Source organism: Pongo abelii, chromosome 11, assembly GCF_028885655.2.
Source record: "Pongo abelii isolate AG06213 chromosome 11, NHGRI_mPonAbe1-v2.0_pri, whole genome shotgun sequence".
Taxonomy (NCBI): Eukaryota; Metazoa; Chordata; class Mammalia; order Primates; family Hominidae; genus Pongo; species Pongo abelii.
The window spans coordinates 76,995,255-77,016,600 of record NC_071996.2 but is presented as its reverse complement, the minus strand read 5'-3'; the positions used below and the strand labels follow the sequence as shown (position 1 = coordinate 77,016,600).

Genomic DNA, 21,346 nt, shown 5'->3' with positions numbered 1-21,346 from the left:
CGGGTTTAAGCGATTCCCCTGCCTCAGCTTCCTGAGTAGTTGGGATTACAGGCACCCGCCACCACACTCGGCTAATTTTTGTAGTTTTAGTACAGATGGGGTTTTGTCATGTTGGTCAGGCTGGTGTCAAACTCCTGACCTAAGTTGATCTACCCGCCTTGGCCTCCCAAAGTGCTGGGATTACAGGCGTGAGCCACCACGCCCAGCCTGTGAGCATAATTTTTAAAATTTGAACCATTATGGGGTAGAACTGTACAAAACAAATAACCTTAACATGGACTTCAGTATGAAATTGTATGCAGCTTTTTTCTGAGGAAACACTACATTTCATATTAGTGGGAAAAAAATGGATTTTGTCTATAAATGGTATTGGAATAATTTGTTACCTTTTTGGAAAACAGAGTTAAAATCCTTACTTCATGAAATACACAAAAGTAAATTCCAAATGGACTAAAGAACTACATTTTTAAAAAACACATATATATGCTAGAAGTTATATTTATACTGAGGTGAGGCAGGCCTTTTGAAACGTGAAATCAAGTTGCCTTAAAGCAAAAGACTAATAAATATAATTGACTAAGTTTAAAATTTTTGTCTGACAAAAAAGTTAAATGTCAAACAATAAACTGGGATAAAATTCCGCCGTATTACAAACAGTTAATATTCACATATTTTTGCCTATTTAAACCAAAAAACAAAAATAACCCAAAATCAATGGAAAAATAGCCTACGGGAAAAAATAGACAAGTAATTTAAAATAAAATACTCATGACCAATAGACATAGGAGAAGGTTTTTAATCTTACTAGTAATCAAGAAATGTAAATTAAAACTACCAATAGGATTGACTCTCCCTAACACACAAAAGTAGTTATTTACAGAGCCAGGACCAGAACCCAGCTCTTTTACTCTTCTTCCCTCAAATTCCATTATCTTTCCATTACTTTAAGTTGTCAATGGACATCTTATGATTTTTAAGTAAAGCCTAAAATACTTACAGCTTTAGAATTTTTACTTAAAAATAAAAAATTTAAATAAAAATTTTCAAATAAAAATAGGAAGTCTGGCAGAGCTTGTTGCTTTGAGCATAAGTGAAATAGGTGAGGGAAAAAAAGGCATAGAAACAATGCCAACACTGCAGACAAAAATAAATAAATAATTACCTGGAGGAAAATTCATTTAATCCGTTTCAGTGTGGACAGAATGTAAACATATACGCCTTGACAAAGTAAAAGGAATTATAGGCAAGAAAAACCAGGAGGTAGAAACAGACGAGAAAAGATTTAAGATGGTTAATGTTTTCTTTCATTGCAAGGGGTCAACAGATGGATGGCTTTAGGCAGCCTTTCCATTCCCTTCTTATCCATTATTTTTCTTTAGCGAGCTGAATAGGTATAGACATTATAAAATGACCTATCTATCTATACCAGAAAAAAATAAATCCTTATTTCTAGAGAAGAGATTTTGAGTGATATATTGCTCTTCTATAATGCTTACATTTTAAAATAATGAGGATGTATCACTTTTTAAAAACTAAAACTCATTATTATTTTAAGTCTCTGGGGTTTTAAGTCACTTTCAATTAATTTTAATCTGGGTCTGTATCATTAAGAACATTACGTTAAGAAACCAGGTCAATTGCTCTTCGGAGGCTTTGTAATTTTTGGTGTGGGATATATACTAAGCAAGTTACTTAAACTCTCCTAGACTCAGATACTTTATCAGCAAAGTGGGAATCAAAATAGTACCCATTTCATAAAGTGGTTGTGAAGATTAGATAAAATAATTCATGTAAAAGTACTATGTAAGTGTTCAACAAATGTTAGCTATTATTATTATGTTTAATGTACTAAGTTTCTCTACAAGATTCACATACATGTATTCATAACCAAAGATAAAAATAATACAGCTCTACTATAGTCTGAGCATCTAAACTATTCCTAAACCTATTTCTTACAAGAAGGGAGGAAAGCTGATACTCCAAAGTTCAAAATACGGATTGAATCAAACTTTACACTTAATGATATAACAAAGAATATAATCTAGCATACCTCATTATTATTTACTACTTCCAATGCCTGTTCATGTTTTTGGTAGAGTGGGTGTCTTCTGTCAGGCTTAAAATGTGATTTCTTTTTAACTAGATCTTCAAGTTCAAATGTTGGTGAACTGGTATCCAATAGTTGTGAAATATGTGGCATAAATATGAAAGGCTTAAAAACAGATCTAGAAGAAAGAGTCTTTATTAAATTATCATGTCAATATATAAAAATATTCAGTGTTATTCTAAGTCTTCTAAGATTCTCTCAATTAGAAGTTTCTGTTAATGATGCTACATACTAACTTGTTCCTGTCACATTAGTTATACCCATGCCTGTCTTCCCTGGTACACTGGGATCTCCTTTGGGGCAGGGAACCATACTTTATTTAGTCTTGTGTTCCCATGAACCTAACAGAGGACCTGGCACATAAACAGTGTCAGCAAAGTAATAGTTTGTCTTTCCTACTTCACATTCCACAGTTGGAGGATAAGAACAACTTTTAATGTTATAGACTGAGCATTAGGACTTGGGGTGAACATCAGCCCCAGTGTCAGTAAAGGAGGACACATGCTGGGCACAGTGGCTCATGCCTGTAATCCCAGCACTTTCAGAGGTCAAGGTGGGAGAATCTCTTGAGACCAGGAGTTCAAGAATAGCCTTGGGCAACATAGCCAGACCCCCATCTCCACAAAAAAATTAAAAATTAGCCAGGCATGGTGGCATGCACCTGCAGTACCAGCTATTTGGGAAGCTAAGGCAGGAGGATCACTTGAGCCCAGGAGTTCAAGGCTACAGTGTGCTGACTGTGCCACTGCACTCCATTCTAGCCCGGGTGACAGAGCAAGGCCCTGTGTCAAAAAAAAAAAAAAGGAAGACTTGGCCGGGTGCAGTGGCTCACACCTGTAATCCCAGCACGTTGGGAGGCCGAGGCGGGCGGATCACAAAGTCAGGAGACCAAGACCATCCTGGCTAATACGGTGAAACCCTGTCTCTACTAAAAATACAAAAAATTAGCCGGGTGTGGTGGTGCACGCCTGTAATCCCAGCTACTAGGGAGGCTGAGGCATGAGAATCTCTTGAACTTGGGAGGCAGAGGTTGCAGTGAGCTGAGATCATGCCATTGCACTCCAACCTGGGTGACAGAGCAAGACTCTGTCTCAAAATAGTAATAATAATAATTAAATAAAACTGGAACTATTGATATTTTAAGTTTCACATGTATTTTCTAGATACGAGTGCATAAGTAAATCCTGCACAACTACATCATTTAACATTTTTACTGTTATGAATTATCTAATATCATATCTGAAATCTGAGTAAGAAAATCTATCTACTTTCTTTTCTTGACTATGTTAAATCTATTTGTAGGAAGGAGTAGGGGTAACGCATACAAGAAACTATTCACATTTCCTTCCCATAAAAAGAGAACAGTTACGCATATGTGGATATTGCAGATTAAAGCCTGAACAGAAAATATATTAAAAATTATTGTCCTAGTTGTATAATAAAAATTTATCCTGACAAAATTATTAACATACTAATGACTTTACTCCATCCCCTGACCCCTTGCTGGTTTATAGTATTTTGTGCCTTCACCTCTCGGGATCAGGAGTCCCTGTAAAGAAGTGAATGCAAGGAAGGCTGGAGTCTTGAGGTAAAATAGAAACCATGCTTGCAGTGGTCAGGAATTCTCCCTCCATATTAATGCCACTCGGTTTATCTCGAAGAATTTCCATCATTGTTTCAAAAGTTATATTTCCTAGAGAAATAATTTTTAAAATCATCAAATACATATGCATATACAGATGCCTTGCAGATATGAACCACTTTCTCTACTGATAATCTGTGAGATATTAGTCTTGACATAAATTAAGAGACTGACTATAAACAAACTTTGTATCAACTATAATTAGATTCATTCCACTGTCACAGGAAAGGTATGTTATTTTAAATATAAACTATGCAAAGTCTCAAAGCCATTGTAACAGGTAAAAAATCCCTAGAAAAAGGAATTAATAACGCAAAAATATATTCAATCCCATTGCCCTTACAGAATTTTTTTTTTTTTTTTTTTTTTTGAGACAGAGTCTTGCTCTGTCAGGCTAGAGTGCAGTGGTGCGATCTTGGCTCACTGCAATCTCTGTCTCCTGGGTTCAAGTGATTCTCGTGCCTCAGCCTCCCAAGTAGCTGGGACTACAGTTGCATGCCACCATGCCCAACTACTTTTTGTATTTTTGGTAGAGACGGGGTTTCACCATGTTGGCCAGGCTGGGCTTGAACTCCTGACCTCAGGTGATCCTCCCCAGCTCGGCCTCCCAAAGTGCTGAGATTACAGGTGTGAGCCACTGCACCCAGCCTATGCCTGCTAATTTTAAAATTTTTCTGTAGATATGGGGGTCTCGCTATGTTGCCCAGGCTGGTCTCAAACGCCTGGCCTTAAGCAATCCTCCCACATCAGCCTCCCAAAGTGCCAGAATTACAGGAATGAGCCACTGTGCCTAGCCTTTTGTCTTTAATTGAAAAAATTAAGTAAATATAATATAGTTACTGATGATTTGGATTTAAGTAGACCATTTTATTATTAGTTTTCTATATATTCCATCTATTCTTTGTCTCTTTTTCTCCGTTCTTGTCTTCTTTTTAATTTATCAATTATTTATTACTCCAGTTCTCCCATCAGCTTATTATTTATACACTTTAAAAAATCTTATTACTTTCTCTTGATTTACTACAGTGGGCCTTAAATTAATTCTTTACCACTTACCAATTAACGCAAGCAGGACCCATACAGAACTTAGCTCCAATTACTGCCTATCTTTTGTGCTATTCTAATGCACTTTAATTTCTACTGTGTTCGTCTGGGTCTTCCGAGAAGCAGATGCCACAACATGGGATCAAATATTTTAGGAGAAATGCCTGTGACAGAAAATGGGGAGGGAACCTGGAAAGCCTCAGAGAATCATCAGACTATGATACAATCTGAAGTCTGAGTTTAGTAGAGAAGGAAGAGAAGTTGGAGAAGTATCCCAAGCTGCCATGCCATCTAACGAAAGCCTGGCCAGGCTGTCAGGGAGTCCTTGATCCAAGTCAGCCATTAGAGGAGTCCTGTGTATCCCTAGAATGGGCCTGCCTTTGTCTCCCTGCCGCTCTCAGTCACTGGCCAAAAGCATCCTGTGAAAAATAGAGCGCTCCATGAAACCCATGCACAATAGACTTTAAGTGCTGCAGCTGTGGCCATTGGTTAGAAAGTTATTATTATTTTCAACAATGTTTGTCTAGTTTTACCTATGTATTTACTGTTTCTGTTGCTCTTCATCTACTCCTGTGTACCTTGCTTCTATCTGCCTGAAGAATGCCCATTAGCATTTTTTTAGTGCCAATTGGCTAGTAATTCTCCGTTTTATTTCACTTTTATTTTTAGAGGGTATTTTTCACTAGATATACAATTCTAAATTAGTAGTTATTATCTTTCTCCATCACCTTAAAGTTGTCATTTTACAGTCTTTAGAATTCCCTCCCTTCTGTTGAAAATTTAGCTGTCAGCTTTATATTTGTTCCTTGAAGATATTTTTTTTCCTCTGGATGTGTTTCAGATTTTTCTGTATTTTTTTCCCCTCAGAAATCTTACTATGATGGGCCTAGGTGTGGCTTCCTGTTATTTGTCCTTCTCGGGATTTGCAGAGCTTCTTGAGGCTGTTGCTTGATGACTTTTATCAGTTTGGGGAAATTCTTGGCCAGTATCCTTCAACTATTGCTTTTGCCCTTCCCTATTTTCTCTCCCCTTTCCTGTTGAGTCTCCAATCTTATGTATGTGAGACCTTTTCACTGAGTCCTGTGTATACTTCTCAGATCCTTGCCTGTATTTTCTAAACTTTTATTTCTGTTTGAATTGGAATCTTTTCTACTGACCCTCCAGTTCACTAACGTTTTTCTCCTGTTATACCTAATCTGTTGTTAAATCAATCTATTGGATTCTTAATTTCAGTTATAATTTTTCAGTTGTATTATTTCCATTTGGTTCTTTTACAGACTCCAGTTCCCTGATGAAATTCTCCATCTTTTCATCTAATTATTTTGAATATATAATAGTAATTTCAAAGTCTGTTTCCAATAAAGCTAATGTGTAGACAGCCTGTGGGTCAGTTTCTACCACCTACTTTTTCTCTTGGTTTTCAGTCATTTGGTCTTATTTCTTAGCATGCCTGATGCTTTCCATTGAATGAAATTTTATAGAGGCTCTGCATGATATTTTCTTTCACAGAGCATTTAATATTCTTCTGGCAACCAGATAGAATATAGGTAGATTACCTTGATCCAGTGTTGAGACTAGTCTATCCCTTGTTTGTTCTTACTCTTCCTAAGAAGTAGCATCTCTGGGATCTCAATTGAAAGCTTAGGGGTATTTCCCAGGTACTTTCTTCTTGGCTGGCCCTCCAGTCAAATTTTTGTCCCTAAGGCCTTATGAGACTGCAAAAAAATTCTCTGCTTAGCTTGTAAGGCTCCTAGCAGCTACTTTCTGCTTGATTTCTCAGTGTCACGTCTCATCCTACCTACGTGCTGCTTAGAAGTTGGCAATTGCGTTAAGAAACTGTGACATAGAAAGTCAAGGTCTTCTCAATGTGTAGAAGACCTCTCAGCCTTCAGGATCTAGGCTCTTCGTCTCTACTCTTTTGTGTACTCTTTTGGGTATTCATCCATGTCTTCCAACAACAGGGGTTTTTTCCCTCCAGATCTTATAGTTATTCCTGGAAGGAAGTTGGTCTAATACCAACTACTCCTTCATAACCAGCCCTGTGATTTTTAACCACTCCACTGCACTATTATGCCTCCCATTTATTAAATACATCAGTCTCTTTTTACCCTGAAGTAGTACCAATTTCTTAATAACAGTAATGAATGTGGTGAATCCAGGTAACAAGTAACAAGTACAGTTAAAAAAAAAAAAAGAAAAAAACACAGGCCAGGCATGGTGGCTTATGCCTGTAATCCCACCAGTTTGGGAGTCTGAGGCAGGAGTATCACTTGAGCCCAGAAGTTTGAGACCAGCCTGGGCAACATGGCAAGTCCGCCGCCTATTATCAAAAAAAAAAAAATTTAGCTAGGTGTGGTAATGCATGCCTGTAGTTCCAGCTTCTCAGGAGGCTGAGGCAGGAGGATTGTTTAAGCCCAGGAGATTGAGGTTACAGTAAACTATGATGGTGCCACCGCACTCCACCCTGGGCGACAGTGCAAGACCCTGTCAATCACTCAATCAATCACAAAACATAGTTTCTGCCAACAGATATTTTTAGATACTTTATATGGAAATGTTTAATTATTGTATTTCAATTAGTTCTAAAGAAACAAAAAACTTTCATTTAACATGGTTGATTAAACACAGGTATCTCCTTCCTCTCTCTCAAAACCCTATAATGACAGTAAAATAATGAAAAAATGAAGTAACTCGTAAAAACAAAGAGAGCATGAAAAGTAAGAATCTCCTCCACCAACCACTCTCATAATTGGGAATTAAAAGAAAAAGCTCACAGCAAGCCTGTATCCAAATTGTAATTCATAATATTTCAAATTAAAACTGACTTCCATATAAAATAATTTAATGTTCTGCCCTCAGTTAATTATGCAGGCTACCAACTATTTTATGTTAATGACAACAGATTTATATAAGTCTACATTTTCTTATCCAGTTTCTCCACAATATAGCCATTACTTCAAAATCAAGAAAAATAACTTATTGAATTTATAGATAACTTGTTACACAAGTAATATATTTCTGTTAGTTTTGAAAAACACAGTAAAGAAGGTGTGCCTAAAAGCAGCTCTTAATATTAAAACTAAACAATAAAGCAAAAACCTGCCATCCACACCTATGTATCAGGTGCATAGTTTCAACACCTAGTGAGCCTTAAAAATGATTCAAATCCAAATTCCTATAAATGGCAAGTTTTAATAAAAAACAGTGTCAGAACCATAATACTGTGATAATACAGGTATTATGAAAATATTTTCTGTATTCAAAACCTACAATTCTCAAAATGAAAGGAGGATTTACATGATCACTTGAGTAGGATAGCCATAAGTAATCCACTAGCAAGCATTGAATAAGTACTGAGACTGCAGTGGCAGGGTTCAGTAAAATAAATGCAAAACACAGGGTGTAATTTCATTGCAATTTAAGATAGTTATTTAAAATATATGAGTGAATATAGATTCAATTTGGATATACATGCGGCACAGTTAATAGCTATCAGGTAGGGATAGTTGGAAAGAAGAGAGGTAGGCTGTTCTATCTAGAAAAATCATAGGAAAAATTAACTATAATGTACTGGTAGACAATTTTCTGTGAAAGTATTAGAAAGACATGGTCTTTTGTCAAAGCACAGAAAGCTAGATGAACTATACTTCACACTTGAGAAAAAGTAAGTTTCATGTCAGATGCATCTATTCCTATAATCATGTATGCATTTCAAATCTATGATTCAGTTATTCTTAAATATAACTGAATTATTATTATTATGTAGTAGCTAATTGGCTTATAATTATTTCTATTTTTTTCTTTCTTTTGTCCAATTACCCTAAACCTTAGAATTCTTGGCATTTTCCTCTCCATCTTGATTATGCATTGTTGTTCTTCATTTTTAAAGAATATCTGCTAAATTTATTTCCTGAGCCTTTAAGTTTATTACTAGCAAAAAGTACACAACAGTGATCTTTGTTAAACTATCTGCAAATTACAATTTAATTCAAATCAACTAACAATACTTTGTTAATTTATTCAATACTTACTAAGCACACACAACATAATGAATTAGGTGCTGAGAGAAAAATACGACAAATAAGAAAGTCCATTTTTTTCAGTTTCATAGAGAAGGGCACAAACACTGCTGGTTTCTTCATTTGTAAAATGAAGATATCTATTTCACATGGTTGCTTAGAGAATAATATAATTAGGCCGGGCGCAGTGGCTGATGCCTGTAATTCCAGCACTTTGGGAGGCCGAGGTGGGCGGAGCATGAGGTCAGAAGTTTGAGACCAGCCTGGCCAACAAAATGAAACCCTGTCTCTACTAAAAATACAAAAAATTAGCTGGGCGTGGTGGCAGGTGCCTGTAATCCCAGCTACTTGGGAGGCTGAGGCAGGAGAATCGCTTAAACCCGGGAAGCAGAGGTTGCAGTGAGCAGAGATCACGCTACTGCATTCCAGCCCGGTCGATAGTGTAAGACTCCGCCTCAAAAAAAAAAAAGAATAATATAATTAAATCATTTAGCACAGTATCTGGCCCTTGATAAAAGCACTTAATAAATGGGAGTAGGTGTTGCTGCAACAGCTCCTCCTGATCTACTTTTTTTTCTTTTTTTAAATTTTGAGTTCCGGGATACATGTGCAGGACGTGCAGGTTTGTTACATAGGTAAACACATGCCATGGTGGTTTGCTGCACCTATCAACCCATCACCTAGGTATTAAGCCCCGCATGCATTAGCTATTTTTCCTGATGCTCTCCTTTTACAATAAGTCTAAAATTAAAATCCTTAGTATAACATGCTTTAGCATTTTCTACATATCTGTCTACATAGGGGAAAAAGATAGTTTAGATAACCTATTCATAAAACTATAACATTAAGAAACTTTACAGAAAACTTTTCAAATTATAACATGTTCCTTTGGAAATTAAAATATAAATAAGATATTGACTACTTTGAAAACAATAATGTAAAGGCATTCTACAAATATTCTGTCAAAGTTTTTCCTTTTTTTATACTGAGATTGGATTTATTTAAATAGCTGTATTAGCACCAAACAACATAAATAATAAAAAGAAACATATATACAGGGGAATGTACTCATAACTTCATGTAAAAAAATCCTTTGCCACTTCCTGTGTACCTGTCAATAAAAGACTGAAAATATCCAATGGCATCAGCTTTATTCTAGAGTCTTACTCTATTTTTGCTACAGGTCTGAGTTAATATCTTGAATTTCAAGTGGATAGGAGTGCCCACCTCCTAAGACTACTCCTACCCTACGCTCCACCCTCAATCACCAACACTTTTTGGGTGAAGTTCTAAACCCAGGAAGGGAAGAGGATGAGTTGTCCTCTCAGACAAAGGAAGATGCAAATCATCCCTCTGGGATGGTTAGGTTATTATCTCAGAGTAGTTGATTCTTCTAAAATGGAAAACTACACTCTTTACCCTCAAATCTTCCATCTAGCCTATCTCTACAAATGGCATTTCCAACTGTTCACTGGTTCCCAGCAGAAACCCGGTATTCATTTATGACATCTTTCTCTCTCTAACCTTCACTCCAATTAATTAAGTCCTGTCCATTCTGCCACCAAAGTATATGCCAAATCTGTCCACTTTGCTCCATCTCCATGCCACCACTGCCATTTCTGGGCTAGCTAACCTTTATGAAAATTAAAGAAAGGAGCCTCTTCTTTGGGGCAGATAGTGGTGCTGGATTTCAGCCCTACTTGCCCCCTTGTGCGGGGCATGATCTCCACAACCTTGCTTGGTGGTCCTGGACCCCAGACCAAACCATCCTGCACTGTTGTACTCAATTCCTTAATGTTTTGGCCACACCCTCATAATAACTAGCATATAATTTGTTTAATGAATACATGAGAAGCAAATATCAATCACTGACTGATCCATCTCAGAGTAGTTGCTTTCTGACTGCTTTATAGAACCATTTACCAGCCAGGCACAATGGCTCGCACCTGTAATCCCAGCACTTTGATAGGCCAAGGTGGGCAGATGGTTTGAGCCCAGGAATTCGACACCACCCTGAACAACATGGTGAAACCCTAGCTCTACAAAAAATACAAAAATTAGCCTAGCATGGTAGTGCACACTTGGAATCCCAGCTATTCGGGAGGTTGAGGCATGAGAATAGCTTGAACCCGGGAGGCAGAGGTTGCAGTGAGCTGAGATCACGCCACTGCACTCCAGCCTGAGTACTGGATCGAGACACTGTCTCAAAAAACTTTTTTTTAATAGAAACATTTTATTCCTCAAGTGAAGGAGGGTATATTAGTCACATTTTTATTAGTAGCATGACCCTTTTAGCAATTATCTGCCACTCAGTAATCTAAATAAAGCTTACTTTGCTGGAATTATTTGGAAGCAAAGGGAGAAAATACATTGGAAGTTATTTTTTAAGAGTTAGTAATAACCCAACATGAAAATGGGAAAAGGATACATTAATAAACAACTTACAAAGCAATTACAAATTTTCAGTAAATGTAAGAATATATCTAATTTCACTAAAAAAAAATATTAAAATTGTAACATGCCATTTTTTTCTTATTTCTCTTTGTGGGTACATAGTAGGTGTATATATTTACATGCCATTTTGCCTACAAAATTTATAAAGATTGAAAAAATCCTCTATTGATAAGCATGTTAGGAAATGGGTACTCAAATATTATTGTCAGTAATTTAAATTTACGTAACTTTTCTGGTGGTCATTTAACAATGTGTTTCAAAAACCTTCAAATGTGCATAAGCTTTGACCTGACATTCTACTTCTACAAACTCATTTTTAGAAAATAGTCATGGGGCTGGGTGCGGTGGCTTGGCCGGGTACAGTTGCTCGTGCCTATAATCCCAGCACTTTGGGAGGCCAAGGTGGGCGGATCATTTGAGGTCAGTTAAGTTAGAGACCAGCCTGGCCAACATGGTGAAACCCGTCTCTACAAAAAATAAAAAAATTAGCCAGGCGTGGTGGCAGGCACCTGTAATCCCAGCTACTTGGGAGGCTGAGGCAGGAGAATCACTGGAATCCAGGAGGCAGAGGTTGCAGTGAGCTGAGATGGTGCCACCGCATTCCAGCCTGGGGGACAGAGCAAGACTCTGTCTCAAAAAAAAGAAAATAGAAAAGAAAATAGTCACGGATATGAATATAAATAAGGTATAAGCATGTTATATAATTTCAATAATGAAAAACTAAAAATAACCTAAATAACTGGGATTTGATAGCTAAAGTATGATTCATACAATCAATCTTTATTATACAATGATTAAAATACTACCATAAGGGAATAACAAAATAATAGGATACTACATATCTGTTTTAAAAAATGAGAATGTTCTGTATATATTGAAACAGAATGATCTACATCATATATTGCTAACTGATCTACATTGTATATTGCTAACTAAAGTTACGTGGAGAAAAGTGTAAATAGCATGCTATCATTTCTGTAAAAAAAGAAAAATTACATATTTGTTTCATTAAGCATATATCATCTCTGGAAGAACACATAAGGAACTGCATATGGGAAAAAAAACTATCTCGGGACAGGGTAGGAAAGAGAGACTTCTTTGTATAATCTTGTGTACTTTAGAATTTTGAATCATGTGAATATATTAATTTTTATAAGTAAAATAATATCATAGAATATTAAATGACATGGGAAGGAGTTCTACTTTCAATGCGGCTAAGTGAGCTCCTATTGGGCCAACACTCCCGCAGATAACTATCAACTTGGGACAAAATACAGAAAAACAACTACCTGAAGGCTCTTTACAATTAACAAATGAAGTAACGTTCTGGAGGAAAGGTCAAAGTTGGGAGACAGAATGAAGCATAGGGTAAGTTTATTTTTGTTATGGCTTTAGCTTGAGGGAAGCCCATGGTCAATGCTGTGTCATTTTATGCAGACAGCAATAGAAAACCTTGGTCTTTCTGGCCTGAAGAACCAGACCTCAACCACAAGCAGCAGGAAGTGAGGGGGAAGGCTGGGTGTGGTGGCTCACGCTTGTAAGCCCAGCACTTTGGGAGGCCTAGGTGGGGATCACCTGAGGTCAGGAGTTGGAGACCAGCCTGACCAATATGGTGAAACCCCGTCTCTACTAAAAATACAAAAATTAGCTGGGCAAGGTGACATGTGCCTGTAGTCCCAGCTACTCAAGAGGCTGACACAAGAGAATTGCTTGAACCCGGGAGGAGGAGGTTGCAGTGAGCCAAGATCGTACCACTGCACTCCAGCTTGGGTAACAGAGCAAAACTCTGTCTCAAAAAAAAAGGAAAGACAAAAAAAGAAAAGAAAAGAAAGTGAGGGGGCAATCCCATAAAAGAGAGAGTCAGAGAGGAGAACTCCCAAATTCTATGTAAAAGAACTGCCCAAATCTCCATCTGATTGCTGATTAAGCACATGTGGGGCAGATTGCAAGCAGCTCAGCTAAGGATAAAAGAGCTAAACTGAAATTTGAGTTGCCAATCAGGAGACAGAATTTGCAGACTGAGTACAACCAACTAAAGTATCTGCTAAAACAAGAATTATCTATTTGTTCTTAGGTGAATTTTGGTGGTTTGTAGCTTTCAAGGAACTGGTTCATTTCCTCAGAAATCATAGTTTTGAGCCATCTTCTGTGGACTAGATTCCCATGTCAGTTGTTTACAAAACCTTTTTGCAGTGCTCTTTTGCTGTCCTAAAAGAGCACTATCAGCCGGGCGCGGTGGCTCATGCCTGTAATCCCAGCACTTTGGGAGGCCGAGACGGGTGGATCACCTGAGGTCGGGAGTTCGAGACCAGCCTGATCAACATGAAGAAACACCATCTCTACTAAAAAAAAATACAAAATTAGCCGGGTGTGGTGGCACATGCTTGTAATCCCAGCTACTAGGGAGGCTGAGGCAGGAGAATTGCTTGAACCCGGGAGGCGGAGGTTGCGGTGAGCCGAGATTGCGCCATTGCACTCCAGCCTGGGCAACAAGAGTGAAACCCCATCTCAAAAAAAAAAAAAAGCACTATATGGAAACTGAGCAGTTGTCTACTCTATAGGTTAGTTCTCAAAGGCTTTGGTATGCTGTTTAGGGTCAGATACACCCATGTGCAGCTTAGGGTAGGCCCAGGCATTCTTACACAACTTCATGGGATTCCTTTCTTGAGCTACCTTTGCTCCTCAATTCTCCCTGACATTCTGGCTTCCAGGGATCCCCCTTCCAGGTCCTCTAGCTAGAACAACAGAGCCTTGGTGGTCTCCCTTCTTTGCCCAACTGCTTCCCACATCTGGGTCTGCCTCTGAAGCCAAGAGGCAGGAAAACAGAGAGAGGGCAAAAAGCAACAGAATTTCTCCTATGGTATTTGGACCACAATTCCTCTAGTGGGAGAGAATTCCCTTCCCTCAGAGTTTTAGATGCTTCCCAGCAGCTGCTACCATCATCACATAACCATCACAAGACTGCAGATTCAGGACTGGAGTTTGCCTGGGAGCTGGGACAAGACAGAAAGAAAGCAGAAAAAAAAAAATTCCCAGGAGATTTCTCCCATGCTATGTCTTGTTGGTGCCCACCTTCCCTCTCCTCAGACAAGAAAAAGAAGGTTTCTCTTGGAGCTCTTTCTGTTGACACCCAGTACACGCTTCTGGGATTCATGCTGTTTAACACCAGGCTGGATGAAATGAGAAAAACAAGAACAACAACAACCATGAAACTCATTCTTGGATCATTCCTACTTTGACTTCTGGTTTTTTTTTTTTTTGCCCTGCTGACTGCTCCGTTTTACTTTTAAGACTCCTCAGAAAGCTGCTCCATGCATTCTTTCCAGATTTTTAGTTATATTCAGAAAGAGAGACAGAGTAGAGTTTACTTATTCCATCTTACCTGCAACCAGAACCAGCTTCCATTAAATGTTAATGAACTATCCTCTAATTATTTAATTTTTAATTTAAAAAAAATTTTTTTGAGACAGAGTCTGGCTCTGCCACCCAGGCTGGAGTGCAGTGGTGTGATCTCGGCTCATTGCAACCTCCGCCTCCCAGGTTCAAGCGATTCTCCTGCCTCAGCCTCCCAAGTAGCTGGGATTACAGGTGCCTGCACCACACCCGGCTAATTTTTGTATTTTTAGTAGAGATGGGGTTTCACCATATTGGCCAGGGTGGTCTCGAACTCCTGACCTCAAATGAACTGCCCTCCTTGGCCTTCCAAAGTGCTGGGATTACATACGTGAGCCACGGCGCCCGGCCACTCTAATTATTATTATAAAGATGCTAAACATGCTTAAGGATTTTTTTAAAACTTGAAAGTAAAGAATAGAGAAATGGGAGTTATACAGAATAAACCAATGGTACTTGTAGAGATTAAAATTATAATAACAAATTAAAATATTACTAGATGAGATTAATAGCAGATTAAATCATGCAGAAGAAAAGATGAGTGAACTTGAGGACATTACAGTAGAAACTATCATAATAGTCATAGAAACTACATCTTCAACTGAATCCCCATGTAACAAATATTTTCAGTGGCAAATACATGTAGATTCATTATAGCATGGGAAATCTGAGTAAAATATAAATATTTGTCATACCAAATATTCATATAGTGGGTATAGAAATACAGGTATTCTGGGATCTTGTCTGGTTTACTGGTTACAAATCAGTGTTTGTTTCTCACCAGGTAGCTCCAGGTGAGTCCACAAAATAAATGTGGCTCAGAGTTCAATCTGTCGCAAGAAACTGTATTGATCCACATCCTGGAGCAGCAGGCAGCTCAATTTCATCCTAAACTCTGGGTAGGGAGTGGAGTAGCATTTTTCAGACTCATAGCCTTAATAAGGAGTCTAGTTCCAGCTCCACAAATAGATTTTTTTCACCTGTACGCCTACATTCTCATGGATGTTAACACTCTAGCCTCTAAGGTGTATATCTGGTCCAGAATCCCCCAACTGACACAGAGATGAGGAGGATTGTGTGGGCCCTCTCTTCATTTTTGGTACCTGGTGGTTTTCTCCTCTTGTATTTGAACTTAGCTATATATGTCTTGAATGTTTAAACATTTTATCCAACATTTCTCAAGTTTTGGAGTGGAAAGAGGGAATTCCTATATCTGCTCAGTTTGTCTTCTGGCCAGAAGTTCTATATATAAGAAAATAACCGATAAGAGTACTACCCAAAAATAAATAACAGCAGCAGCAGCAATAGTCAAAGAAGCCTGTCTCCAGGTTGCAATGAATTCTCAGAAGAAAAGTAATCTCAATTTTGTTTTAAGAATATTAATAAGCACTGAAAAAATGCATCTGAGCATTGAAAATCTGAACCTGACCTTCAAAAGAATCATGACCCTCTCACAATTGTATAATACTTATCTCAAAAAATAGGTTTATAATAAATAAATATTTTTCATTTTAATAGAACAATATTTTTACTAATTGTAATTCCTCAAAACAGATGTTATCATTCCCATATTACATCTACACAAAATACAGTTTGTCATCCTAATATTATTTATATGATAAAATTACCTTTGTGCTTATTTAGAAGCTTGTAGCCCTCACAGTATCTGCCTGATGAAGTCATCATCTTGGCTGTGTCAAGATAGGAATATGCTGCAGCAAAATCAAACTCCTTTTTACCATCCCACCAACCTTTCCGCTTAGCATAGTTTCTCATGTCTGGGTGTTCCCGGTCAATCTTGGTTGTTATGGAAAGTTGATTAGAAATATTACGAACTCCCTCTATTTTCAAAGAAGAAGAGGAGAAAGGAGAAGAAAAGTCATATTTAACATAAAGCATGTATCTGTACATCAAGATTCCTAATCACTATGTAAATGTAAATATAGACATAAATTTTGTGCCATGAGCATCTATTACATATTCAAAAAGATAAATGAATTATTTTTAAAATTAAATTGATTTTGAGATAATTATAGATTCACATGCAGTTATAAAAAAATAATACTGAGAGATACTCTGTACCCTTTACCCAGTTTCCCCCAATGGTAACATCTTGCCAAACTGTAGTATAATATCACAACCAGAATATTGGTATTGCTATAGTCAAGATAAAGAATACTTCCATCACCACAAGGATCCCTCATGTTGCCCTTTTATAGCCACACCTACTTATCTACCACCCCAAATCCTTCATTAACCTCAGGTAACAGCTATTCTGTTCTCCATTTCTATAATTGCAATTTCAAGAATATTATATAAATGGAATAATACAATATATAAACTTTTGGCTTTTTTCACTGAGCACAATTCTCTAAAGATTCATCTATGTTATTCTATATATCAATAGTTTATTATTTTTATTGGTGAGTAATATTCCATGGTATGAATGTATGATAACTTGCTTACTTATTCACAGGGTAAAGGATATCTGAATTGTTCCTAGTTTTTGGTCATCATGGAAAAAGCTGCTATACTTGTGTACATGTTTTTGTGTAAATGTATGTAAGTTTTTATTTCTCTGGGATAAATGCACAGGAGTACAGTTGCTAAGTTGTATGGTAGTTGCATGTTTAGTTTTTTTTTTTTAACTGACAAACTATTTTCTAGAGTGGCTAGCTATACATTCTTACTTTTATTTCAGTCACTGTGATAGAGGTGTAGTAAAATCTCACTGGGGTTTTGCATTTCCCTAATGGCTAATAATGTTGAACATCATTTCATGCTTATTTCAAATCTGTATATCCCTTTGGGTGAAATGACTCTTCATATCTTTTGCCTATTTTCTAACTGGGTTCTTTTTTTACTATTGAGTTTTGACTGCTCTTTATATATTCCAGATAGTAGTCCTTTCTATAAATTTTTAAATTATAAATAAGTCTAGAACCAAAATATGTAACTTCCAAAAATATTATGGCATGAAGCTATAAACAAAGTTTTCAACTAAAATACAAAATAGAAAAAATAAAAGCCTGTCTTAGAGATTATACTAAATGAAACAGATCATGATAAATAAAAATTGATAATGTTTTAAAAACAGCTGAAATGACAGTCTGTCAAGTAAAAATCAATGAAATTACTCTAATTGAGAGGTGACAGCATGCTGGCAGTCCTCACAGCCCTTGCTCGCTCTCGGCGCCTCCTCTGCCTGGGCTACCATTTTGGCAGCACTTGAGGAGTGCGAGCGCATGGCGTGGGACTGGCAGGCAGCTCCACCTGCAGCCCCGGTGCGGGATCCACTGGGTGAAGCCAGCTGGGCTCCTGAGTCTGGTGGGGCCTTGGAGAACTTTTATGTCTAGCTCAGGGATTGTAAATACACCAATCGGCACTCTGTATCTAGCTCAAGGTTTGTAAACACACCAATCAACACCCTGTGTCTAGCTCAAGGTTTGTGAGTGCACCAATCGACACTCTGTAGCTAGCTGCTCTGGTGGGGCCTTGTAGAACCTCTATGTCTAGCTCAGGGATTGTAAATACACCAATCGGCACTCTGTATCTAGCTCAAGGTTTGTAAACACACCAATCAGCACCCTGTGTTTAGCTCAAGGTTTGTGAGTGCACCAATCGATACTCTGTATCTAGCTGCTCTGGTGGGGCCTTAGAGAACCTGTGTGTCAAAACTCTGTATCCAACTAATCTCATGGGGACATGAAGAACCTTTGTATCTAGCTCAGGGATTGTAAACGCACCAATCAGCGCCCTGTCAAAACAGGCCACTCGGCTCTACCAATCAGCAGGATGTGGGTGGGGCCAGATAAGAGAATAAGAGAAGGCTGCCGGAGCCAGCAGTGGCAACCCGTTCGGGTCCCCTTCCACACTGTGGAAGCTTTGTTCTTTCGCTCTTTGCAATAAATCTTGCTACTGCTCACTCTTTGGGTCTACGCTGCTTTTATGAGCTGTAACACTCACTGCGAAGATCTGCAGCTTCACTCCTGAACCCAGCGAGACCACGAGCCCACCAGGAGGAACGAACAACTCCAGATGCGCTGCCTGAAGAGCTGTAACACTCACCGCGAAGGTCTGCAGCTTCACTCCTGAGCCAGAGAGACTACGAACCCACCAGAAGGAAGAAACTCCAAACACATCCGAACATCAGAAGGAACAAACTGCAGACGCACCACCTTAAGAGCTGTAACACCGCGAGGGTCCGCGGCTTCATTCTTGAAGTCAGTGAGACCAAGAACCCACGAATTCCGGACACATAATGAGGTCATACTTGGGATACCCTCATTACAAAAACCAGATCCAAGTCATGATAGAATCAGATGGAAGAATTTTCTTTTCTTTCTTTCCCCCTTCCCCTTCCCTCTTTTCTTTTCTTTCAACAGGGTCTCACTCTGTCGCCCAGGCTAGAGTACAGTGGCATAATAATAGCTCACTGCAGCCTCGACCTCTGGGTTCAAGCTATCCTCCCCACCTCAGCCTCTTGAGTAGCTGGAACTATAGGTACACACCACCACACTCAGCTAATTTTTGTATTTTTTGTAGAACTGAGGTCTCACTGTGTTGCCCAAGCTGCTGTCACACTCCTGGGCTGAAGTGATCCTCCTGCCTCAGCCTCCCAAAGTGCTGGGATTATAGGCATGAGCCACCATGCCCAGCCAATAATTTTCCATCTAATAAATAATTCCCTATCATTTAACAATTTAGTTCTTGGGCTTAGTTAGTAATAGAAAGAGAAACCAGTTGGCAAAATTAATCTACAGCTAGACAATGAGACCCAATGAAGGTGTTCATTTTAGATGGCCAGGTGGGGCTTTTTCAACAAAATGTATTTATTCATTTCTCTCTTGCACGTAGTACATTTAATAAAATAAAAGTGCTCAATGGTATTATCAAGCCAATTATCACAAAAAGAAAAAGTCTAACTACAATGTTATATATTAATAAACATATATGCAAAACATAAAACAAAATGTCTATCAAAACAACTGGTAATGACCTGTTTTAAAAAATAACACCCAAATCCTCCAAAGTTCAAGGCTACCTTCATGAAGCCTTTCTGAACTCCTCTAGCTCACAATAATAAACTTTCTGTTCTCTAAATGTTCACAGCATCTATGTGTCTGTATCATTCATGCACCATTTAACATTTTCACATGTGTATCTTATCTCTCTAGTAAACTAGGAGTCCAGGAGTTAAATACCCAAGAAGGACATGATTATGCTTAAACATAAGGCTATGTTCTAGTGACAAGATTCAAGATGAAAAGATTTAAATTCTAGGTCTTTCATTTACCACCTTAAATCACTTTACATCTCTGGCTTTCCTCACTTGAAAAATTAGAGGAATATATGATCACAAAGAAAATGAGAATGAAAAATCAAAGCATTCTAAAACAATCAAATAATGTTGTTTTATTCAAAGATATCAAACTTTTGTGTTTTACTATTGTATCAACACAGCTTTTTCAACCACCAACTCACAAACACCTGTCTCTAACCCCACTCCCATTTCCTCACCTCCACACTTACACATAAGATTTTGGAGTGCAGCCCAAAGTTTAAAGGGGAAGAAATTGTAAGGGATTATTGAAGTGAAAAAGTACTATGAAATGGCCAAGAGCTGCAGCAAAGAAAGTATATACAGGTTATATGAAATTCATATTCCCAGAGGTAATGCTACCTTTTTATCTTTTTCAAGAAAGCTCTTTATGGCACTTTTTCATTATTCTTTCAAATTTTTAAATTTCCCTTGCAGTTCAACCCTTCATTACACTAGATTATTAATCTTGGAAGCAATTAAATGCAATATCTATAGGTAAGGGTGTATTTTATTAATTGCAAAAACAAGTTAAATCACAAAAAGTTGTCCATACCTTGTACTTTTTCTGCTGCCCAGTACTTCCCTGCAGTCTCCAGAATCCAGGCTTCATTCCTATCAGCTATCAGGAAACTGTTGTGATAGCTAAATATCATCCTACCCTCTGTGCAATTTCCACCCTGGCCATATTTTTCTAGTAAGTCAACAATGACATTGAGGGCTTTTTCAGCTGTATCAGCTCTTTCAAGGCCAAGTCTAAAACAAAAATATACAGTTCTCATATTAAAATAAATTTCCATTATTTTTCTTAAATAATTTCATGCTCATGAGATTTTTTAGATTCAAAGTAAAATTTCTTTCAAGTTAACAGATGAAATGACATCTAACTTTAAAATCTTTCCTTCTGAAGTCAGTTTGGAATCATGGAAATAAAGTTTCTGGAGTCAAACAAACCTATCAAATTTGAAGTCGGTAATTCACTGTCAAGTTACTTTATCTCTGAACCTCAGCTATCTCATTTGTAAAATGAGCACGATAGCCCATGAGGATATTGTGAGAATTAGTTAAGGTATGATTAAAGTATGTTAGGTACTTCCAATGAATTATAATTTCCTACTTCTTCCCTTCTCCCAAATAATAATATCTGAAAGCTGGGCATGGTGCCTGTGCTTGTAATCCCAGTTACTCAGGAGCTGAGGCAGAAGAATGGCTAGAGGCAGGAGTTCAATACAAGTGTAAGCAACATAGCAAGACCCTAGTCTCTGAAAAAAAAAATTTTTTTAATTAAAAATTAGCCAGGTGTGGTGGCACGTGCCTTTGATCCAAGCTACTTGGGTGACTCAGGTGGGATGATTGCTTGAGCTCAG

The 21,346-nt window shown here is 37.8% G+C and overlaps 1 protein-coding gene across 3 annotated transcripts in view; it reads right to left on the bottom strand.

Moving 5' to 3' along the window:
* Nucleotides 1–21,346, bottom strand: part of SCRN3 (secernin 3) — a 31,722-nt gene that overhangs the window by 5,596 nt on the left and 4,780 nt on the right. For all 3 annotated transcript variants that reach the window (XM_024243275.3, XM_024243277.3, XM_024243276.3), the window contains exons 4-7: nt 20,536–20,735; nt 16,288–16,500; nt 3,638–3,800; nt 2,051–2,225 (exon numbers count right to left, since the gene is read on the bottom strand). In XM_024243275.3, the coding sequence (XP_024099043.2) occupies nt 2,051–2,225; nt 3,638–3,800; nt 16,288–16,500; nt 20,536–20,735 (751 nt within the window). The remainder of the gene's footprint in view (nt 1–2,050; nt 2,226–3,637; nt 3,801–16,287; nt 16,501–20,535; nt 20,736–21,346) is intronic.